The following is a 20,653-nucleotide window of genomic DNA, read 5'->3' as shown; positions in this document are numbered from 1 at the left end:
TGAGCCCAGGATCACCTTGAGAATAACAAAACCTATGGCAGAATGCCATTCATTGACTACAGCTCAGCCTTCAGCACCATAATACCATATAAGTATTATTAAACATCTGGACCTTGGCCTGGAGATCTCCATCTGCAACTGGCTTCTGGACCTCTTGATCAGTCGGCCTGTCAGTTAGAACTGGTCATAATATTTCCTCCATCTTGATGTTCAACACTGGGGCCTTTCAAAGATATGTGCTCAGTTTATTATTGTCACGGAAGCCCAGGAACCTATAATGTCTCAGGACAGGAACCCATTTACCCTATCAATCTTTTTATTTCCTGTGTAAATCGTTGACAGGTTTTCTCTTCAAGGCGGCAACTGAACGTACTTTGATTGATAACCAGGGGAGTAGTTCTTTTAATAGTGACTGAAGCTGCACTCATAGATCCCTTTTGATGCCTCATTGAACTTTGTTGATAAAAAAACCTGCAATTTTCAACTGGTCATTAAAAACAATTTTAATATTTAAAACATTTGATTGTAAGGGAAGAGTGTAACAGATAGTTTTAATGCTAATGCAAATTTCAAAGGCAACTCATTCTGGCAAAATGTCACATTTGTAGAGAAACTTAAAGGAAACCTAGGGAAGAACTTTTCAACCAATTTGTATGAATGCATGAGGATCATCTTTCATTTATCTACTGTGCCCAGTGGCATTTTTTGGATTTGGAGCTGCATAAACAGAAGGTGATTAACGTGAAAAAGTCTGTCTGGCAGAGAGGTGGCTCCATATGCTTACTTATTACAGGTGACCATAAATTTCTGCTCACCATTGCAGGCTAGAAAAAAATATCAAGAATGCCCAGAGATAATAAGAACTTTAATGTGGATATATATTTCTATGGAAAGATGAGAGATAGTTTTCTATTGTTTTTTGTTTTAACACTTAAACTTATGCAAATTTTACCAATTAATCTGTAACATTATTTTTGCAACTACTGAGCAATTAGTTTAGTTTAGTTTAGAGATACAGCATGGAAATACGCCTTTCAGCCTACTGAACGCTTGCCAACGAACGATCACCTATTCACTAATTCTATATTATCCCAGTTTCACGATCCAACATTAAGGGCAATTTACAGAAGCCAATTAACCTACAAACCTGCATGTCTGGAATGTGGGAGGAAACCGGAGCACGCGGATAAAACCCACACGATCACAAGGAGAATGTACAAACGGCATACAGACAGCACCTGAGGTCAGGATCAAACCCAGGTCTGGTGCTGTGAGGGAGCAACTCTGCTGCTCTGCCACTGTGCTGCCCCTTTGATCTTTTTTTATAAATATCGACGATGCAACACGGAATATTAAATTAATTTACATCTTAATTTACATCTTAAATTATAAATTAGCTCATTGAGAAATTGAGATTAAGCTGATTGCTTCAAGAAATTTAAATTCTGTGATACGTCAGATACCACAGCTGTGATTTTTTTCGACTATTACTGAACAGATGTGTGACTGGTAAATGACAAAAATCCTGAGCTTCACCACAAATGGCATCCAGCCAAATGCAATATTTTTCTTAGAGAATTGACAGTCAAATTACCTTTAACAGCTTCCAATCCAGTTAAAATCACATATATGACTAAATCTTTTAGAATTATTATGAAATCATAAAAGGTATCTAGATATTGATATGTGGGAGAATACATCAAGATCAAAAATCAATAGCAAAATCAGTGAGGGGTCCAAAAATCTACAACTGGGAAAAAATGAGTATTAACTGAGAAAACGATTAAATAATCCGATTGAAACTAATTTAGTTTAGTTTAGAGATACAGCGCGGAAACAGGCTCTTTGGCCCACCGGGTCAGCGCCGACGAGTGATCCCCGCACACTAACACTATCCTACACCCACTGGGGACAATCTTTATATTTACCAAGCCAATTAACCTACAAACCTGTACATCTTTGGAGTGTAGGAGGAATCCAAAGATCTTGGAGAATACCCGCGCAAGATACGGGGAGAACATACAAACTCCGTACAGACAGCACCCGTGGTCGGGGTCGAAGCCAGGCCTTGGGCGCTGCGTTCTCCGTAAGGCAGCAACTCTACTGCTGCGCCACCGTGAACTAATTGTGCATTTCTTCTTAATTTAGTTTTCCTGTGGATTCCCTGGCTTAGAACCCTGACTATCATTCTGTAACCAGAGTTCACAGGTGAATACAAAAATTCTGGAAGCAGCTACCAGAGAAACTCTATTTTCCTGAAAGATGTGCAAAAATGCCTCGTCATTCAGTTTATCATTCAAACATAAGGCTGCCCAAATAGCTTTAAATCTGACCCATTGCACAGTATTTAGCTTGTGATTGCATACACTTTTCTAAGCAACAGCTTTTGGATCAGGCTCTGCGCTGGTCTTTAGTAAGTTGATGTTTATCGATTGTGAGACACATTTACTTGGTCTATTGAGATAGCTCCTAAATATCCTACAGGATCTACTGAACTTTGCAGATGGCTGAATGACAGTAATGTTCAGAACAAAATCCCACAAAAATAAGGTGGGCAATGTGTAAGGTCAACAAAAGATTCATAATTTCTAAAAAGTTAAAGTATTTCAAAAAGTTAAAGCATTCCCTAAAGGTAAAGTTAAATACCCACAGTGTATGTTAAACATTTTACTTATAGAAGTGCCCTGACAAAATATATAACTTGAATATTGGATTCAATAAATTGGCAATGATTTAATGCTTTGTCCGAAAAAAGCACTTTGGTGATGCCCCCTGGTGGCAGTACTGACGCATTGAACTAGATCACATATTATTTTTTTGTTTTTATTGTTGAAGCCATGATCTTCAAACTAAGAAATCAAATGTTACTTCACATTTTAAAAATGGATTACATCGGGTATGGTATTTGGACCATAGGGGCAGACCCAAAGTTATGTAATTGCTATAAATGTTAAACTATATTCCATAGCATTCGGAGGATAACAAGCTATATTAATACACATTATGGAAACTACATATGTAACACGCTCCTGTACAAAAAGTGTCACCCATGTTAAGAAGAGATGGCAAACAGATGGTGGCTACTACTGACAAGATTTCAGATCCAGGAGATGCAGATGTTGGAATCTTAAACAAAAATAAAACACTGGGGGAACACAGCAGATCAGGCAGTATCTGTGGAGGGAAGTGGACAGACAATGTTTTGGGTCGGGGCTTTTCTTGTGGCAACAGCATGCCATGGTTGAGCCTGGTTCAGAAAATGGTCTAAAAGGAGAGCACCAGGAATAACAAAAGGGGAGGAAAACGGGAGGAAATCACAGAACACCTGGAGAGAAGGATAACTCCTTCAAAGTGACCATAATTTGAGGAGATTTTGCAGTAAAGCGGTAATAAAATGGAGAAATGCAAGACTGCAGATGCTGGAACCTTGAGCTAAAAGCAAAGTGCTGGAGAAACTCAGGTGGGCAGGCAAGATCTGTGAAGGAAAATAGACAAATGATGTTTTGGTTGGGAACCAAGTTTTGACAAGTTTTGTTTGGAAATTGATGGATATCTGGTTATAATTTCTTTAATATAATCTCAGAATAATTTTTATATTATGTTGATCAAACCATTAGTCAAGGGTCTTTAATTGTCATATGCACTGACGACGGAACAATGCAATTCTTCCTTAATACAGCTGAACAGGTCCGTAAACACAATAATGCAGATAATATATCAATCAAAAGTGCAATAAATGAATAACCATAATACTAGGTAACCATAATAGTGTAAAAACCAAAATCAGTAGTGCAACCGAAGACGCACAAGACCATAGTTGTTGAGATTAGTAGTGTGTAGTGTTTACGAGCCTGATGGTTTGTGAGAAGGTGGTCATGACTTGAATCTGCTGGTCATGGCATTCAGGGATCCCTAACTTCCTTCCCTATGGTAGTAGCAAAACAAGAGCATGGTCGGGATAGTTAGAGCAAGAAATGGTGCCAATTGCTACTGATGAGGATGTTGAGGATCCAATTGGGGAGGATGAGCAGAAACCCAGTTTTCAGTTTGATAAATATGGAGGGGATGATGGTGTTGATTTAAACACCAAGCTGTAGTTGAAGAACAATAGCCTGACACACATGTATTTGCACTTTGGGGACCCTCAATGCAGTACTACATAAGAGATTATTAAACAAATTAGAGTATTGGTGGCAATATACTTGCTTAGCTTGAGAATTAATTGATGGACATTAAACTGTGGGAATAAATGCATATTTTTTTTGCTTTGGTGCCTGTAATCAGTTTGGCATTGCAGGAATTGTTGTAGGGTCTTGGCTGTTCACAAACTATATTAATAATTTGAGTGAGGGGATCAAGTGTACTATAGCTAAGTCTATTGATGATACAAACCTAAGCAGCATTGTAGATTGACAGGAGCATACAGAGGGACTTTTGGGAGATATCGATAGTTTAAATGGTTGGATGCCGTGCATGGTGGATGAAATATAATGTGGAAAAATGGGAGTACCCAGTTAGGTAGAATAAAAATAGAACAGAGCAGTGTTTTTTTAAATGGCGATGGAATGAAGAATAGTGGGTTTTAAGAGGGTCTTCCATAACGTTGCACATCACCACCTGCACGTTAACTTTCAGTGAAACTAGATAATTCGGGCAGCACATGACTTTATTGCAAGAGGAGTTCAATACCAGAGTGGAGACATCTTGCTCCAATTATTTGGGCAAGACAGGACGAGGTCATATCTGGAACACTGCACAGGTCTTGTCTCCCCATCCACTTGAAATAAAAAGATTAGCAGAGGTAAACCAGGCTGAGTCCTGATATAACGGGTGAAGGAGAGGTTCTCTCATAAAAAGCTACAAAACTATAACAGCACTTAAGAGTCAGAGTCATAGTGATACAGTGTGGAAACAGACCCTTCAGCCCCACTCGCCCACACCAGCCAACAATGTCCTAGCTACCCTAGTCCCATTTGCCTGCGCATGGTTCATATCCCTCCAAACCTGTCCTATCCATGTACCTGTCTAACTGTTTCTCAAAGGATGGGATAGTCCCAGCCTCAATTACCTCCCCTGGCAGCTTGTTCCATACACCCATCACCCATTGTGTGAAAAAGTTACCCCTCGGATTCCTATTAAATCTTTTCCCCTCACCTTGAACCTATGTCCTTGGGTCCTCAATTCCCCTACTCTGGGAAAAAGACTCTGTGCATCCACCAATCTATTCCTCTCATGATTTTGTACACCTCTGTAAGATCTCCCCTCATCCTCCTGCGCTCCATGGAATAGAGACCCAGCCTACTCAACTTCTCCCTATAGCTCACACCCTCTAGTCCTGGCAACATCCTCGTAAAAAATTTCTGAACCCTTTCAAGCTTGACAATATCTTTCCTATAACATAGTGCCCAGAACTGAACACAATATTCTAAATGCGGTCACACCAATGTCTTATACAACTGCAATATGACCTCCTATACTCAATACTCTGACTGATGAAGGCCAAAATGCCAAAGCCTTCTTGACCATCTTTTCTACCTATGACTCGACAGTGCACCTGTACTCCTAGATCCCTCTGCTCTACAACTCGGCTCTGCTCTTAAAGATAGCGGAGTTAGGGGATATGGGGAGAAGGCAGGAACGGGGTACTGATTGGGGATGATCAGTCATGATCACATTGAATGGCAGTGCTGGCTTGAAGGGCCGAATGGCCTACTCTTGCACCTATTATCTATTGTCTATAACACTACTCAGAGTCCTACCATATACTGTGTAGGTCCTGCCCTTGTTCGACGTCCTGAACACCGGCGTTCCACAGGGCTGTGTGCTGAGCCCCCTCCTCTACTCCTTCTTCACCTACGACTGCACACCTGTATATGATACTAACACCATCATCAAGTATGCAGATGATACAACGGTGATTGGCCTCATCAGCAACAACGATGAGTCGGCCTACAGGGAGGAGGTCCAGCGCCTAGCAGCATGGTGCGTTGACAACAACCTGGCCCTTAACTCCAAGAAGACTGGTTTCTGGTTCCTGGGGGTCAACATCTCCGATGACCACTCTTGGACCCACAATACCTCAACTCTGGTCAAGAAGGCTCACCAGCGTTTCTTCTTCCTGAGGAGACTGAAGAAGGTCCATCTGTCTCCTCAGATCCTGGTGAACTTGTACCGCTGCACCATCGAGAGCATCCTTACCAACTGTATCACAGTATGGTATGGCAACTGCTCTGTCTCCGACCAGAAAGCACTGCAGAGGGTGGTGAAAATTGCCCAACGCATCACCAGTTCCTCGCTCCCCTCCATTGAGTCTGTCCAAAACAAGCGATGTCTGCGAAGGGCGCGCAGCATCGTCAAGGACTGCTCTCACCCCAACCATGGACTGTTTACCCTCCTACCATCCGGGAGGCGCTACAGGTCTCTCTGTTGCCGGACCAGCAGGTCCAGGAACAGCTTCTTCCCTGCGGCTGGCACACTACTCAACAATGTACCTCGGTGACTGCCAGTCACCCCCCCCCGACACTCCTTCCACCAGAAAAAATTACTACTACGACTGTATGTACGTAAATATATTTATTACTCATATTCTATGTCGCTCTTCTAGGAAGATGCTAACTGCATTTCGTTGTCTCTGTACTGTACACTGCACAATGACAATAAAGTTTGAATCTGAATCTGAAAATGCAACACCTCACACTTCTTTGTATTTAATTCCATCAACCATTCCACCGCCCACCTGGCCAATCGATCCAGATCCTGCTGCAATCATTCACAACCATCTTCACTATCTGGAAACCACTAACTTTTATATCATCAGCAAACTTGCTAATCTTGCCCTGTATATTCTCATCCAAACCATTGATGTAGATAACAAACAGTAACGGGCCCAGCACAGAACCCTGAACCACACCACCAGTCACAGGCCTCCACTCTAAGAAGCTACCTTCCACCATCACCCTTTGCTTCCTTCCATGGAGCCAAATTGCTATCCATTCAGCTATCTTTCCTTGGATTCCATGCGGTCTAACCTTCCAGAGCAGCCTGCCATGCGGAACCTTGTCGAACACCTTACTGAAGTCCATGTACACAACATCTACAGCTCTGCCCATATCAAACTTTTTGGTCACGTCTTAAAAAAAAATCAATCAGATTTGTGAACTCCCACGTACAAAACCATGCTGACTATCCCTTACCCATCCAAATTCCTGTATGTCCTATCCCTCAGAATACTCTCCAGTAAATTACCAACTACAGATGTTAAGCTCACTGGCCTATAGTTCCCAGCATTTTCCCTGCAGCCCTTCTTGAAAAGAGGCACAACATTTGCCACCCTCCAGTCTTCCGGCACCTCTCCTGTATTTAATGATGACTCGTAAATTTCAACCAGGGCTCCCGCAATTTTCTCTCTAGTTTCCTGCAATGTCCTCGGATATATCTGATCAGGCCCTGCAGATTTGTCTACCTTCAAACACAACAGTACCTTCAGTACATCTTCGACGGTAACCCTGACTGCTCTCAAGATACTTTCAGTGACAGCTCCAATTTTCTCGGTCCTACTGTTTTTCTCCTCAGTAAATACAGGGAGAAAAGACTCATTTAGGACCTTGCCCATCTCCTGTGGCAGGGAAGATGTGAAGATGATGTTTCAAGAACAACATTTCTTTGCTCAGATTAGTGGATTAATACAACTCTCTACCGGAAAAGGTATTTTGTGGTTAAGTCGCTGAATAGAGGCAGCGATCAATTTCAAAATATAAAGGGGGTCAATGGATCTTGCGGATGCACATGTCTGGCCACCATTTTGTTGAATGGCAACGAGAGGGGCTGTATGGACTACATCTGTATAGTTTTTTATTATCTTGCAGGAGGTGGATTGCACTTTATAACAATGATAATCACAACATTAATTTTGAGTTAAACATTTTTTAATGTTTCAGTTGAACTGACTCAACTGACCTCCAAAATACCAAGTGATTTTATCAAGTGATTTTATAAGTAGGGAGTTGAATATCTGTATTGCCAGAGGTTTTTGTCTGAGCACAGAACAAAAATACTTCAGGATGTAAAAGAACTAATAGCTGTCTATTTATCTTGAATTCTAATTCCACCAAGGAAAAGTCATTTAACTTTGCTCCAATCTATGACTAGGTCTATTGTAAAAGCTAGAGCAGAGAGTGATTATGCTACTGTATTTGGAAATCTAGAGGTTGGGTAACGTAGAGGAAACAACCCGCAACATTAATAACTATCAGTCTCAGTTTGAGAAGAAACACTTAAAATGGATAATATATTTACAATAATTATTCTCTGAATCCCCTCCGCATGCTATAATATTCTGTTGAAATTAGTATATCCACACACTTTACAAATTAGACTTCACCAATGTATATAAGATTTAAATAGTTTTATTTTGAAACAAACTTTGGTTTCAATCAGACAATTTGTACTTTGATTAAATAGGATTAGAGGGGACGTTGGCATGTCCTGATACTAAATTACAAATTAATACCAGTCAAAGCATTGTTTTTTTTTCTAAAAGTTCAATCTGTTTCACTGCACTTCCATACTGGTAAAATATTTTGCAGCATCAGGGGTTTAATTTAAATTAATATTCAAACTTGATTTTGTATGTCTCAACTAATGGCGCAATGACAAGCATGGACCACAGGACTGAAATGTAAATCACTTACAGCTAAAAATGGTTCTGTGCACAGAAGTCCTATGAACCTTGAAACTCTGCCTAATGGACACCAAGTGCTCCTTCACCAGACAACTTGCAACTGATTGCAACAATTAGGAAGGCTACCAATGGCTGGACAAATTAACAAGCTAGTCTTGTACTCGCGTCTAACCAAGAGTTTAGTACGAGGCAGTGATGTACTCAGTAAGTGTGTCATGTGAAAAAGGACATTCAGGCAACATTGTACTTCACAATTCATTTAGAAACATAGAAAATCGGTGCAGGAGTAGGCCATTCAGCCCTTCGAGCCTGCACCGCCATTCAATATGATCATGGCTAATCATCCAACTCAGTATCATGTACCTGCCTTCTCTCCATACCCCCTGATCCCTTTAGCCACAAGGGGCACATCTAACTCCCTCTTAAATATAGCCAATGAACTGGCCTCAACTACCTTCTGTGGCAGAGAATTCCAGAGATTCACCACTCTCTGTGTGAAAAATGTTTTCCTCATCTCGGTCCTAAAAGATTTCCCCCTTATCCTTAAACTGTGACTCCTTGTTCTGGACTTCCCCAACATCAGAAACAATCTTCCTGCATCTAGACTCTCCAACCCCTTAAGAATTTTGTAAGTTTCTATAAGATCCCCCCTCAATCTTCTAAATTCTAGCGAGTACAAACCGAGTCTATCCAGTCTTTCTTCATATTAAAGTCCTGACATTCCAGGAATCAGTCTGGTGAACCTTCTCTGTACTGCCTCTATGGCAAGAATGTCTTTCCTCACATTAGGAGACCAAAACTGTACGCAATACTCCAGGTGTGGTCTCACCAAGACCCTGTACAACTGCAGTAGAACCTCCCTGCTCCTATACTCAAATCATTTTGCTATGAATGCTGACATACCATTTGCCTTCTTCACTGCCTGCTGCATCTGCATGCCTACTTTTAATGACTGGTGTACAATGACACCCAGGTCTCGTTGCATCTCCCATGGCATGGCTATATGGCAACAGACTGAGTTCACCTCCAAAAAGCAAATTATAAAATCAATTACACATTACTTACATGATTGCCCTGAAGATTTTCCAGCAAAGAAGGATCTTGAAATGCACTTTCTCCATTTATTGGATCACCTTGCCTTGAATGAACAAGAAAATGAGAAGAAATATTCAATATGCATCCAATCTACATCACCTAGACATTTAAAAAATGTTAAAGTTCAGCAAATGTGTTTCAAATAACAATATAGAAAGTCCTCAGGAAGCAATGTTACACATGCAAAATCTTGAGCCAGGAAGCACAGCATATAATTGGTGGAAGATTTCACTGACTAAATTACTTTTCTAATGGGTACAATAATTCATTTCCAAATAAATCAATACTATATAATGAACCATTAACTATCAACTGTCTAAAGACCATTTGTAGATTGGCTATAGCATGTTGGCCAATTAGAATGCTTAGTAATAATAACCCTGCCTAATTGTGACATTCATAGTGTAAGATCCTGCCCACTGTCAGTTATAGGTAGTTAGAGTAGCAGTGTGAACGTGTGATGACCTGCTGTGTAGTTGATGACCTGAACAATAAAGATGCTTGTGTTTCAACCTGTGTGAGTTTGAGCTCTTTACATGGTGTCAGATTATCGGGTCTACCCCGCTTCTGTTTAGCGCGATTTATTTTGTTTACGATTTTAATTTGCGTGTTTTTTTGTGATTTGGGGATATAGCTAACTTGTCCAAAGCCTAGCCCGCTTGTGTTTGATTCTGATATCGCCGAGCGCTGGAGAATGTTTGAGAACGATTACTCTCATTATATCCGCATCGTTCACCGCAACAATCCCGATGATTTGAAGGCTTCACTAGTGTTGAATTTAGCGGGTCCGGAGACTATGATCCGCGCTGACTCGTTCAAATTTTTGCCTGCTCAACTGGATGGGAATGGACAGGTATTGGTGCCAGCAGAATCTATCGACAACTCCATGGTGTTGCTGAGAAAGTTTGACCTGCCGTCTAACAGAATCCTTGAGAAACAAGATTTTTTGCTGGAGTGCAACAGGCTGATGAGCCTGTGGAACGATTCATCAGTGACCTGAGATGCATCAGTTTTCGATGCATCAGTTTTCGATGCAGATTTGGTGAGCTAACAAATCAGTTAGTTCGAGATAAAATTGTGGGAGGAATGAGCAACCGAAAGCTGCGAGCTGAGCTGCTACGGGATGCAGAACTGACTTTAGAGCAGGCTATTCATGCTTGTCGGATGGCTGAGACTGTGGCACCACTGGTTGATTTTGATAGCGCGAATGCTAATCAATAGTTAAATGTGAATTAGGCTAGTTACTCTCCGCAAAGATTTCTCTAACGCGTCCAGCAAAGTTCAGAACATGCCTAACACGAGGTGCACAAACTGTAATTATTTCCACCCCAGGGGGCGCCAATTTTGTGTGGCCCATGAGAAAGTATGTCATAATTGCAAAAAACTCAACCACTTTGCAAATTGTTGTCGATCTAGTGGGAGTACAGCTTTAAGGACAAAGCTGCACCTGATTCAACAAGACCCGCAGATTCAGATTCCCATGAACAAGACGAATCTTCCCACGGACGGGGACAAGACGTTAACACATTCGCGCACCTGTTTTCCTCAGTCTATTGGATTCCAACAACTCACTTTTGTCAAATCCCGTTAGAGACCGTGCTTCATCGACTCCGATAACACAGACTCTGAGTCTACCATACTTTCCCTAAACCTGCGCACCCCAGGCAGTCACTGATCCTGCTGTGACCATGATAATCAATAACAAACGCCAAAGTCAATACCGGTGCCAGCGTGAACGTCATGTCACTCAAAGTGTTCAACAGGATAAGAACCACTGAGCTCATGAAAAAAGACTACTCCACTTTACATGCTTACGGAGGGGAAATTCTTCACCCGTTGGGCAAAGCCGATCTCAAATGTACCATCAATGAACAGACCAAACACTTGCTATTTTCCATCAAAAAAATGCTGTAGAAACTCAGCGGGTGCAGCAGCATCTATGGAGCGAAGGAAATAGGCAACGTTTCGGGCCGAAACCCTTCTTTAGATACTATTTTACATCGTTCAGCCAAGTTCTGAAACCCTGCGAGGCATCGATGCATGCCATGACCTGGGTTTGCTCTATTTCGGGCGTGCTGTTCACAAACTCTGTTTGACAGAGGAACCTACCAGACAGATGCCATACAACTACAAAGATTTGTTTGAAAACCAACTCGGCAAACTACCTAGAATATACAAGATCATTGTCGACCATACAGTCACCCCAATCCTGCGTGCCCCTCACCGCGTCCTGCATGGTACGTGTGAGCAAATGCACGATGAACTGAAACGTATGGTCTCCATTGTAGTCCTCGCTGAAGTCAGCGAGCCCTCCGATTGGGTTTCCACCATGGTTGTCACCACAAAGAAAGACAAGGAGGAGTTACGCATCTGCATCAATCCTAAAGATTTGAATACAGCAATCAAACGGCAACACTACCCCATGAGGACCATCGAAGATGTTGCAGCACAAATCGGTAACGCAACGGTTTTCTCAGTCTTGGATGCCCAAAACTCACTTTGGCAAATCCCGTTAGACCGTGCTTCATAGGCATCAACAACATTCGCCACCCCGTTCGCACGTTACCATTTCTTAAGAATGCCGATTGGCATCAACTCTGCCAGCGAAGTTTTCCAGTGTGCAATGGAACAACTGTTTGCAGAATTCCCCTGTGCTATCACAGTTGACGACATTCTAGTTTATGGCCCCGATGCCACCGAGCACGATGCAAACCTACTTAAAGTACTGGACCGTGCCAGAGTCATTAATTTAAAACTGAACCCACTGAAGTGCAAGTTCAGGGTTCCCGACGTCACCTACATAGGTCACGTGTTCAAGAGCAATGGGCTAAAACCAGATCCTCTGAAGACTGCAGCAATCTACGAGTTGCCAGTACCAACTGACGTCACCAGTCTACAACAATTTCCAGGCATGGTCAACTACCTGGGAAAGTTTATCCCCAATCTTAGCGAACTGTCAGCCCCACTGCATCAACTAACCAAGAAGGACAACACCTGGTCCTGGTACCCAAACCACCAGCGAGCTTTTGAGATTTTAAAACTGCAGCTCGCCAGTGCACCCACAGTGCACCAATTGGCCCAAACATTATGGAGCCCTGAAATGGGGGGACGATGTATAAACACAGCTGTAATTTCTACATGGTGAAACCAAAATGTATAAAATAGTCTTTATTAAAATCTGACAATGTGCACTTTAACCACATGTGATTTTTTCTATTACAAATCTCAAATTGTGTACAGAGGCAACTAAATAAATGACGGGTCTTTGTCTCAAACATTATGGAGGGCACTGTGTGTAAATGTACTAACGCTTAAACGACAGGGTCTGTCCTTCAGAGACTGTTTTACCAGTGAAGGTCACGCTCAGTTTCCTAAACTCAGACTCGTTCCTGGCTGTTGCTGCAGGCTACATCTGACAGATTTCTGCTCATTGCTGTATTAGTATCATCCAAACTGTGTGCTCAGGGATTGAAGACTTCATTTAACTTTCCTGCTCCTGTGTTTTGAAGGCCGAGTGGTAATGAGCATTTGCCTGCATTGTCAACATTCAGAGACAGCACTCATGTACTTCGTGACCTCCATCACAACCTTGGTTGTTGCCATGGAGCAAGCGTCTCCATTGATGCCTTCCTGCAGGCAATGTTCTTCACCACTCTCTATCCCATGGGAGCTCTGTCCTCACACAGTATCAATTCATTCAGGAGGCCACACTCTTCTCAGTAGCTAGAAGAGAGTTGCTTGCGTTGTTGTTTGTTCCTTTGAGTGGTAACGAAAAGAACCACACCTGATGGGCTGCATGCTGACTTCATAACAATAGGGAGCAATAGGCTTTGGGACATAACAATAGGGAGCAAAAACAGAGACACAAAGTGCTGCAGTAATCAGTGGGTCAAGCAGCATTTCTAGAAAACATGGATAGGTGACGTTTGTGTCGAGACCCTTCTTCAGACTGAATATGGGTCCAGAGTCCAACTACTCCAGAAATGCTGCCTAACTCGCTGTTTTACTCCAGCACTTTGTGTCTTTTATGTTGTGGTAAACCTGCATCTGCAGTTCCTTGCATCTCTCTCTCTCTCTCTCAATAGGGAGCAATTTAAACCCCTGTCCCACGGTATGAGTTCATTCCAGGAGTTCTCCTGAGTTTGCCCTGATTCGAACTCGGAGATTTACGGTAATGGCCACTCGGGGCTCTCGTGGACATTTTTCAACATGTTGAAAAATCTTCACGAGTCTTCCCGTGCTTACCTGCTGTTAGCGAGTCTTCCCGAGTACCTGCCGCAGGGGCTAAGAGACGTCCCCGAGCTCCGACGTAGCCGCTACGTTCATGCTTACCACGAGTTTGATTTTTTTTTTAAATGAACTCGTATCGTGGGACAGGGCTATTAGTTTCAACTCTGTTACCCAGGAAAACCTAACAACCTTGCTCTGTGATTCTCGTGTGTACTCTTATCCAACTTCCAGAAACAGCATTAGGAAGATCAGCAACATTGATTTAACACCAGAAATAGCATGGAAGAATGTCAGTGTGACTCGTGTTAAGTACTGCAGGAGCCAAGCCCCAGAAGCACATTCATCTATTCAAATCAGAATCTACAAACAAAGCATGTACAGTTTCACCCACTTGATAGGTTGGATCACAAATGCCGTCACGATTATGTCAAGAGACTTGAAAATAATCAAGGTTTTTCACATGCTTTGGCTGGATTACTGTGCACTAATAATAAAAATTCCTAACAATTGAATGAATGCAAAGAAAACTAACTAGTCTTACCCACAGTCTTCAGAGTATCTAAAATCCTCATGATCAGGAAAATGACTAGTGAAAATGGAGAAAGTAAAAGGAATAAGGAACAAAGCACAAAAGGAGAGAAAACAAGGAAGGCCACAAGCATGTTTTAAATGTACTAATTATTAATTTAAAAGGAAAGTTAAAATTATTACAATGCATAAAATGGTTATACTCAACATATTGAAAGATTAGTATGTGGTTGAATGTTTTTCTATTCAAAATACAGAGTTTAGTTTACATCTGAGACAACAAAATGTTTAGTTTGGTTAGAAATTCAAGGAATGCATTGCAAATGTTATTTCTGTGCAGGCAATGGAATTTTACAATCTACTAAATTATAATTATGATTGCCAATATGCACCTGATCTACCAGAATGTGTTAGTATTTGATTTAAATGCCAAGGTTAGTTGCTGCACAATGGGAGTATGTAATGTTAAAAAGCAATAAGTGGCGCAAGCTTTGAGGAATCTCCAAGATCACGATGAAAGTGTTTTAAAATGCAATGGTACATTTTGTGATGATGGCTCAATTTTACTTTCTGCATCCACGAGCAGAATCTGGTAGACATGTTTGCATTCTTTAGGTTTGGTATCAGCTTTTCAATTCTATCCCTGCCCCAACTATGGTTCTTGCAAATACACCTTTGAGTAAAATACACTGAAGGGCAGGAGGTAGTACTGAGGGAGAGAGGGGTGGGTGGGGGGGGGGGGGTGAACTAGAAGTTTATAATTCATAGGCTTGTCGGAATACAAATATTAATTGACACGTTTTACAAAAATGTTTCAACAGGATTCTGTTTTTGCAAATTTTTTGTCTTTATTCTTCAGACCTTCAACTATAGAGACTGGTGCTCGGGTAAAGACTGATCTAAATTTTACAACAGTAAATTCCTCAGAAAATGTTCAAAAAAACTCACCCGTAAGCAATTCCTGCCACTGTACATTTCTTAAACTCCATAACATTACACGTTAAAGTTCCAGTCTTATCTGAGAATATATATTTCACCTGTTGAAATGCAAATTGATATATCATGTACTGGTATTAAATTGCGTAACCTTTATTACTTTGAGGCAAAATTAAGTCGGTAATGGACATAATTTCACAAATAACTAAGCACGAATGCACAAAAATTAGGTCGTTTTCAGATATGGAGTGAACTCCAGCACTATTGGTGAAGGGAGAAAAGCTGTAAAATTTGCAGAGGACTTGGGTGTTTAAAAAAGAGAAAAGAGAATTTGAACCTACCGATGGAAATTTTAATCATAAGCTAGTTGTGAACAAAGAGTCAGTTGGCAAAGAGCTGGTGGAGGGGTGGGAGCACTGGGAGAAATGAGGGTTGATTTGGACTAGAATATGGATAGCAGGATTTATAGTTAGAAATGTAGCCAGGTCAGCGCAGTGTCGCTGTATTTTGCTGTTGACTAAAGCAAGGATTTATATTGCAGCAGAGGAAAAGGCAAAGGATGTTCTGGAGACAGAAGTGTATCTTGTAGTTACATTGTCTACCAAAGAAAGTCTGATGGTGGTGCAGTTTTGAGGCTAGTGCCTGGAGGAGGGCGGCCAGGGTGGTGCAGCGGTAGAGTTGCTGCTTTCCAGCGCCAGTGACCCGGGTTCGATCCAGACTACGGTTGCTGTCTGTACGTTCTCCCCATGACCTGCATGGGGTTTCCCCGAGATCTTTGGTTTCCTCACACACTCCGAAGAGGTACAGGTATGCAGGTTAATTGGCTTGATGTATAAATGTTCCCTAGTGTGCGTGTAGGATAGTGTTAATGTACCGGAGATCTCTGGTCGGTGCACACTCGGTGGGCTGAAGGGCCTGTTTCTGCGCTGTATCTCTAAACTAAACTAAAGGAGGAGGGGTCCTTAAATGGTTAACTGTTTAATGGTTAAAACAATTAATATTCTCAGTATTTAATTGGAAGGAATCGTATCTCATCCATGAAACGATGGCTGGGAATACCTTGGGGTTAGAGGGGTCATGCATGTGTTACTGTGGGAAGGGGGTGACTAAGGAATAGATAATGTCAAAATTCCCCAACACGATTAAACACAATTGAACACAAATAGCTTTTTTTAAGTTTGGAAGCACTACCTGTCCTAGTTCTTCGTTTAAATTGGATGTTCTGGCCATTGCAGGAGTATTGGTTGGTTCATATAACATATCAATATCCTAATAAGAAAAAAAGGGAGCAAAGAGAAATATTTTAACTTGTTGGCTACTTTTAATTAAAACATTATTTCACCAATGCTGAAAGTACAAACGTTTGTGCTACTGGCCGTCTTTTTTGTCACACTGAGGATGAGACACTTTAATTAATTATTGTAGCTAAATGGATGTTGGAGAGCTTTTAAAATATATACACACACACCCATAAAACCAGTCAGCATTTTCAGACATGAATAAGTCAACTTCACTTCAAGGTGGATGGACATCACCTTTCTCTCTATTTTACTCATGATTGGTATCATTCTCGGTATTTTAATCTCAGTTTTTATATGTTTCCAACCTTTGGCAGTGTCTTCATGACTATTAATTGGCACTCACAACTCAGCTTCTCATGAAATCAATGGGAATAAAAAATGCACACTTAAAAACATGAATGTAGAAAATCTAATTACATTACCTCAAAAATGTAGTTCTGTCTGGAAAATATTTTAAATTAAATTCAAAGATCTCCAAAGAAAGAAACCATTCAATGATTGATCCAACAAAAGCTTTCAGTTTCTCGAATGGTTTCAAAACAACTTTAATTTACAGACAGACAGCTCCTGATCATATAATACTTTAAATTAAGAACAAAATTCAGTTTAATTTCAGGCAAAAAGCAATAGAAACATAGAAACATAGAAATTAGGTGCAGGAGTAGGCCATTCGGCCCTTCGAGCCTGCACCGCCATTCAATATGATCATGGCTGATCATCCAACTCAGTATCCCGTACCCGCCTTCTCTCCATACCCCCTGATCCCCTTAGCCAGAAGGGCCACATCTAACTCTCTCTTAAATATAGCCAATGAACTGGCCTCAACTACCCTCTGTGGCAGAGAGTTCCAGAGATTCACCACTCTCTGTGTGAAAAAAGTTCTTCTCATCTCGGTTTTAAAAGATTTCCCCCTTATCCTTAAGCTGTGACCCCTTGTCCTGGACTTCCCCAACATCGGGAACAATCTTCCTGCATCTAGCCTGTCCAACCCCTTAAGAATTTTGTAAGTTTCTATAAGATCCCCTCTCAATCTCCTAAATTCTAGAGAGTATAAACCAAGTCTATCCAGTCTTTCTTCATAAGACAGTCCTGACATCCCAGGAATCAGTCTGGTGAACCTTCTCTGCACTCCCTCTATGGCAATAATGTCCTTCCTCAGATTTGGAGACCAAAACTGCACGCAATACTCCAGGTGTGGTCTCACCAAGACCCTGTACAACTGCAGTAGAACCTCCCTGCTCCTATACTCAAATCCTCATGCTATGAAAGCCAACATACCATTCGCTTTCTTTACTGCCTGCTGCACCTGCATGCCTACCTTCAATGACTGGTGTACCATGACACCCAGGTCTCGCTGCATCTCCCCCTTTCCCAATCTGCCACCATTTAGATAACAGTTGTGAGAAACAGCCCACAAGTCTCAAAGACGCAGTTCGAGGACTTAACCAGAAGCACTGTGAAAGGACTATTTCCAACTCTTTGTAAAACATGCTGCAAAGGGTATGATCATATAAACAAACTGTTTAATATTCCGATCATTTGTAGGACTTTGAGAAGACTTGATGCATTTTTGTCTCTGCATCAGACTTTACTGCAAACAGACATTTCACACTTACCCAATTAATGAAAAATGCTTGGATGAACTTTACAACTTCTAGTGTAACTAAGAGGCTGATTGGAATCAGGTTATTGAAGAGGATGATGAAAGTTAAGAAGTTCAATCCAAAGTAAGCGGCTCCACTGTCTGTAAAAACAATGATTTCAAGCACAGGTCAAATTTTTATTGAGGAAGAATTTGGAATGAATTTGCAGGATTGTAAAGTATGGCAGCTTTAGACCTACCATGTCCACCCTGACCATTGATCATTCACACAAATTCTCTATTATCCCACTTTCTGATCCACTCTCCAGACATTGGGAACTTTAAAAAAAGCCAATTAACCTACAAACCCATGTCTGGGATGTGGGAGGAAACTCAAATTACCCAGAGGACACACATGTGGTCCCAGGGAAAACATGCAAACTCCACACAGACAGCATCCGAGGTCAAGATTGAGCCGGTGTCCCTGGCAATGTGAGGCAGAATGAATGAGTTAACAACCTATAAAATATATGCAATTGATGTTTCCTTTTTTTGTGTTAATTAAAAAAATCTTAAGTTACAAAAAAATGTAAAGATTGCACTGGCCCAATGAAGAGGAAATTGTGTCACATATCTACAGAAGATTTGGCAGTTACTGTTGTAACTATGGGGCAAGTTCAGGACTTTTGGGGAAGTGTGAGTGAGTGCAAAAGTCTCAAACACCTGCACAGCTAATGATTTTGTGAAGTGCACTGCCTTCCGACTCTAGGTTTGAGAGAGCTCAGCAGTGGAATGCAAATGTCCGTGATTTATGGACCTTTGCATTCTAGCACTTTGAATCAGCTCCAGATTAGTCTTGGCCAATGTTTAGCCACGTGGTTTATTTCAAAAGAGACACAGAGACACAAGTTTTAAGCAATTCACATATTGTTGAATCAATATGTTATTGTTTTCAATATTTTTGCACTTCTAAATGTAGACAAATAGAAACAGAGAAAATAGGTGCAGGCGTAGGCAATTCGGCCCTTCGAGCCTGCACCGCCATTCAATATGATCATGGCTGATCATCCAACTAGGTATCCTGCACCTGCCTTCTCTCCATACCCCCTGATCCCTTTAGTCACAAGGGCCACATCTAACTCCCTCTAATAATAGTAATGCACTTTTTAAAATATTTTTGAGAGAAACATTCACTATTTGAATGAATGAATGAATGAACTTTGTCGCATGTGACAAGTCACAGTGAAATTCTTTGCATGCATACCCAAGGTGGGAAAGCAAATAGCTGTCCATAAAGGGCGCGTACAAAGTATCTGTGCTCCATTGTTACTTCCCGCAGCCCTTATAATTGATGGATGCAGGGTCTATGACTCCTCCAGCCATCAGTGTATTGTGTGATGGAAGGAATGGAAGTCTCTACGGCATAGGCCCTAATGGGGCTGGTCAGGAACTGCTTCCTTAAGTTCTTGCTGGGGGAAAAAACGTCCTTAAAGACTTTTCTTTTGGAAAAATGTGTAGACAAATGGTGATCAGTTCCATGGAAATCTTCGGCCATTCCCTTGCAGCATGACTGGTTAGACATCAAGAGTAGCCATTTTAGCTATTTCAACAGTGCAACCTCCAGTTACTTCAATTGGTGTTGCCAACATTTGTGTGCCACCAATGTTCTGTGCCAACATTTGATTTGATTCCTTTATTGTCATTCAGACCTTTCGGTCTGAACGAAATTGTGTTACCTGCAGTCATACATATAATAATAAATAACAAAACATACAATAAACACAAATTAACATCCACCACAGTGAGTTCACCAAGCACCTCCTCACTGTGATGGAGGCAAAAGTCTTAGTCTCTGTCTCTTCCCTCCTTGTACTCCCTCTGCACCGAGGCGGATCCAGGCCGAAGATGCCGCCCTCCAGTCCAGCGGACCTCCGAAGTGATGTCGCCACCGCCTCAGCTCCGATTCGGGCCGCTGCCGAAAGCTGGAACGCCGCCTCAGCTAGTCAGGCCACCGCCGCCTCAGCTCCGAGTCCCGCAGCCTCAGCTCCGTGTCGGGCCGCCGCCAGAACGCAGTCCTCAGCTCCGAGTCGGGCCGCTGCAGAAAGCCGGAACACCACCTCAGCGCGAGTCGGGCCGCCACCGCCTCAGCTCCGAGTCGGGCCGCTGCAGAAAGCCGGAACACCACCTCAGCGAGTCGGGCCGCCACCGCCGCCTCAGCTCTGAGTCCCGCAGCCTCAACTCCGAGTCGGGCCGCCGCCGCCGCCTCAGCCCTGAAGTCGGCCAGCCTAGTCCTGGCTGGCT

General features: G+C 42.0%; 1 protein-coding gene across 4 annotated transcripts in view; it reads right to left on the bottom strand.

Annotated features, from left to right (window-relative positions):
* Positions 1–20,653, bottom strand: part of atp8a1 (ATPase phospholipid transporting 8A1) — a 301,017-nt gene that overhangs the window by 152,954 nt on the left and 127,410 nt on the right. For 3 of the 4 annotated variants that reach the window (XM_055636910.1, XM_055636888.1, XM_055636903.1), the window contains 5 exons: positions 18,387–18,514; positions 16,661–16,738; positions 15,482–15,570; positions 14,547–14,591; positions 9,746–9,818 (listed from right to left, as the gene is read on the bottom strand). In XM_055636910.1, coding sequence (XP_055492885.1) covers positions 9,746–9,818; positions 14,547–14,591; positions 15,482–15,570; positions 16,661–16,738; positions 18,387–18,514 — 413 coding nt within the window. The remainder of the gene's footprint in view (positions 1–9,745; positions 9,819–14,546; positions 14,592–15,481; positions 15,571–16,660; positions 16,739–18,386; positions 18,515–20,653) is intronic. The other variant, XM_055636895.1, reaches the window with a different exon arrangement.

Source organism: Leucoraja erinacea, chromosome 1 (genome assembly GCF_028641065.1).
Source record: "Leucoraja erinacea ecotype New England chromosome 1, Leri_hhj_1, whole genome shotgun sequence".
Classification (NCBI taxonomy): Eukaryota; Metazoa; Chordata; class Chondrichthyes; order Rajiformes; family Rajidae; genus Leucoraja; species Leucoraja erinaceus.
This window is presented reverse-complemented; position numbering and strand designations above follow the sequence as displayed.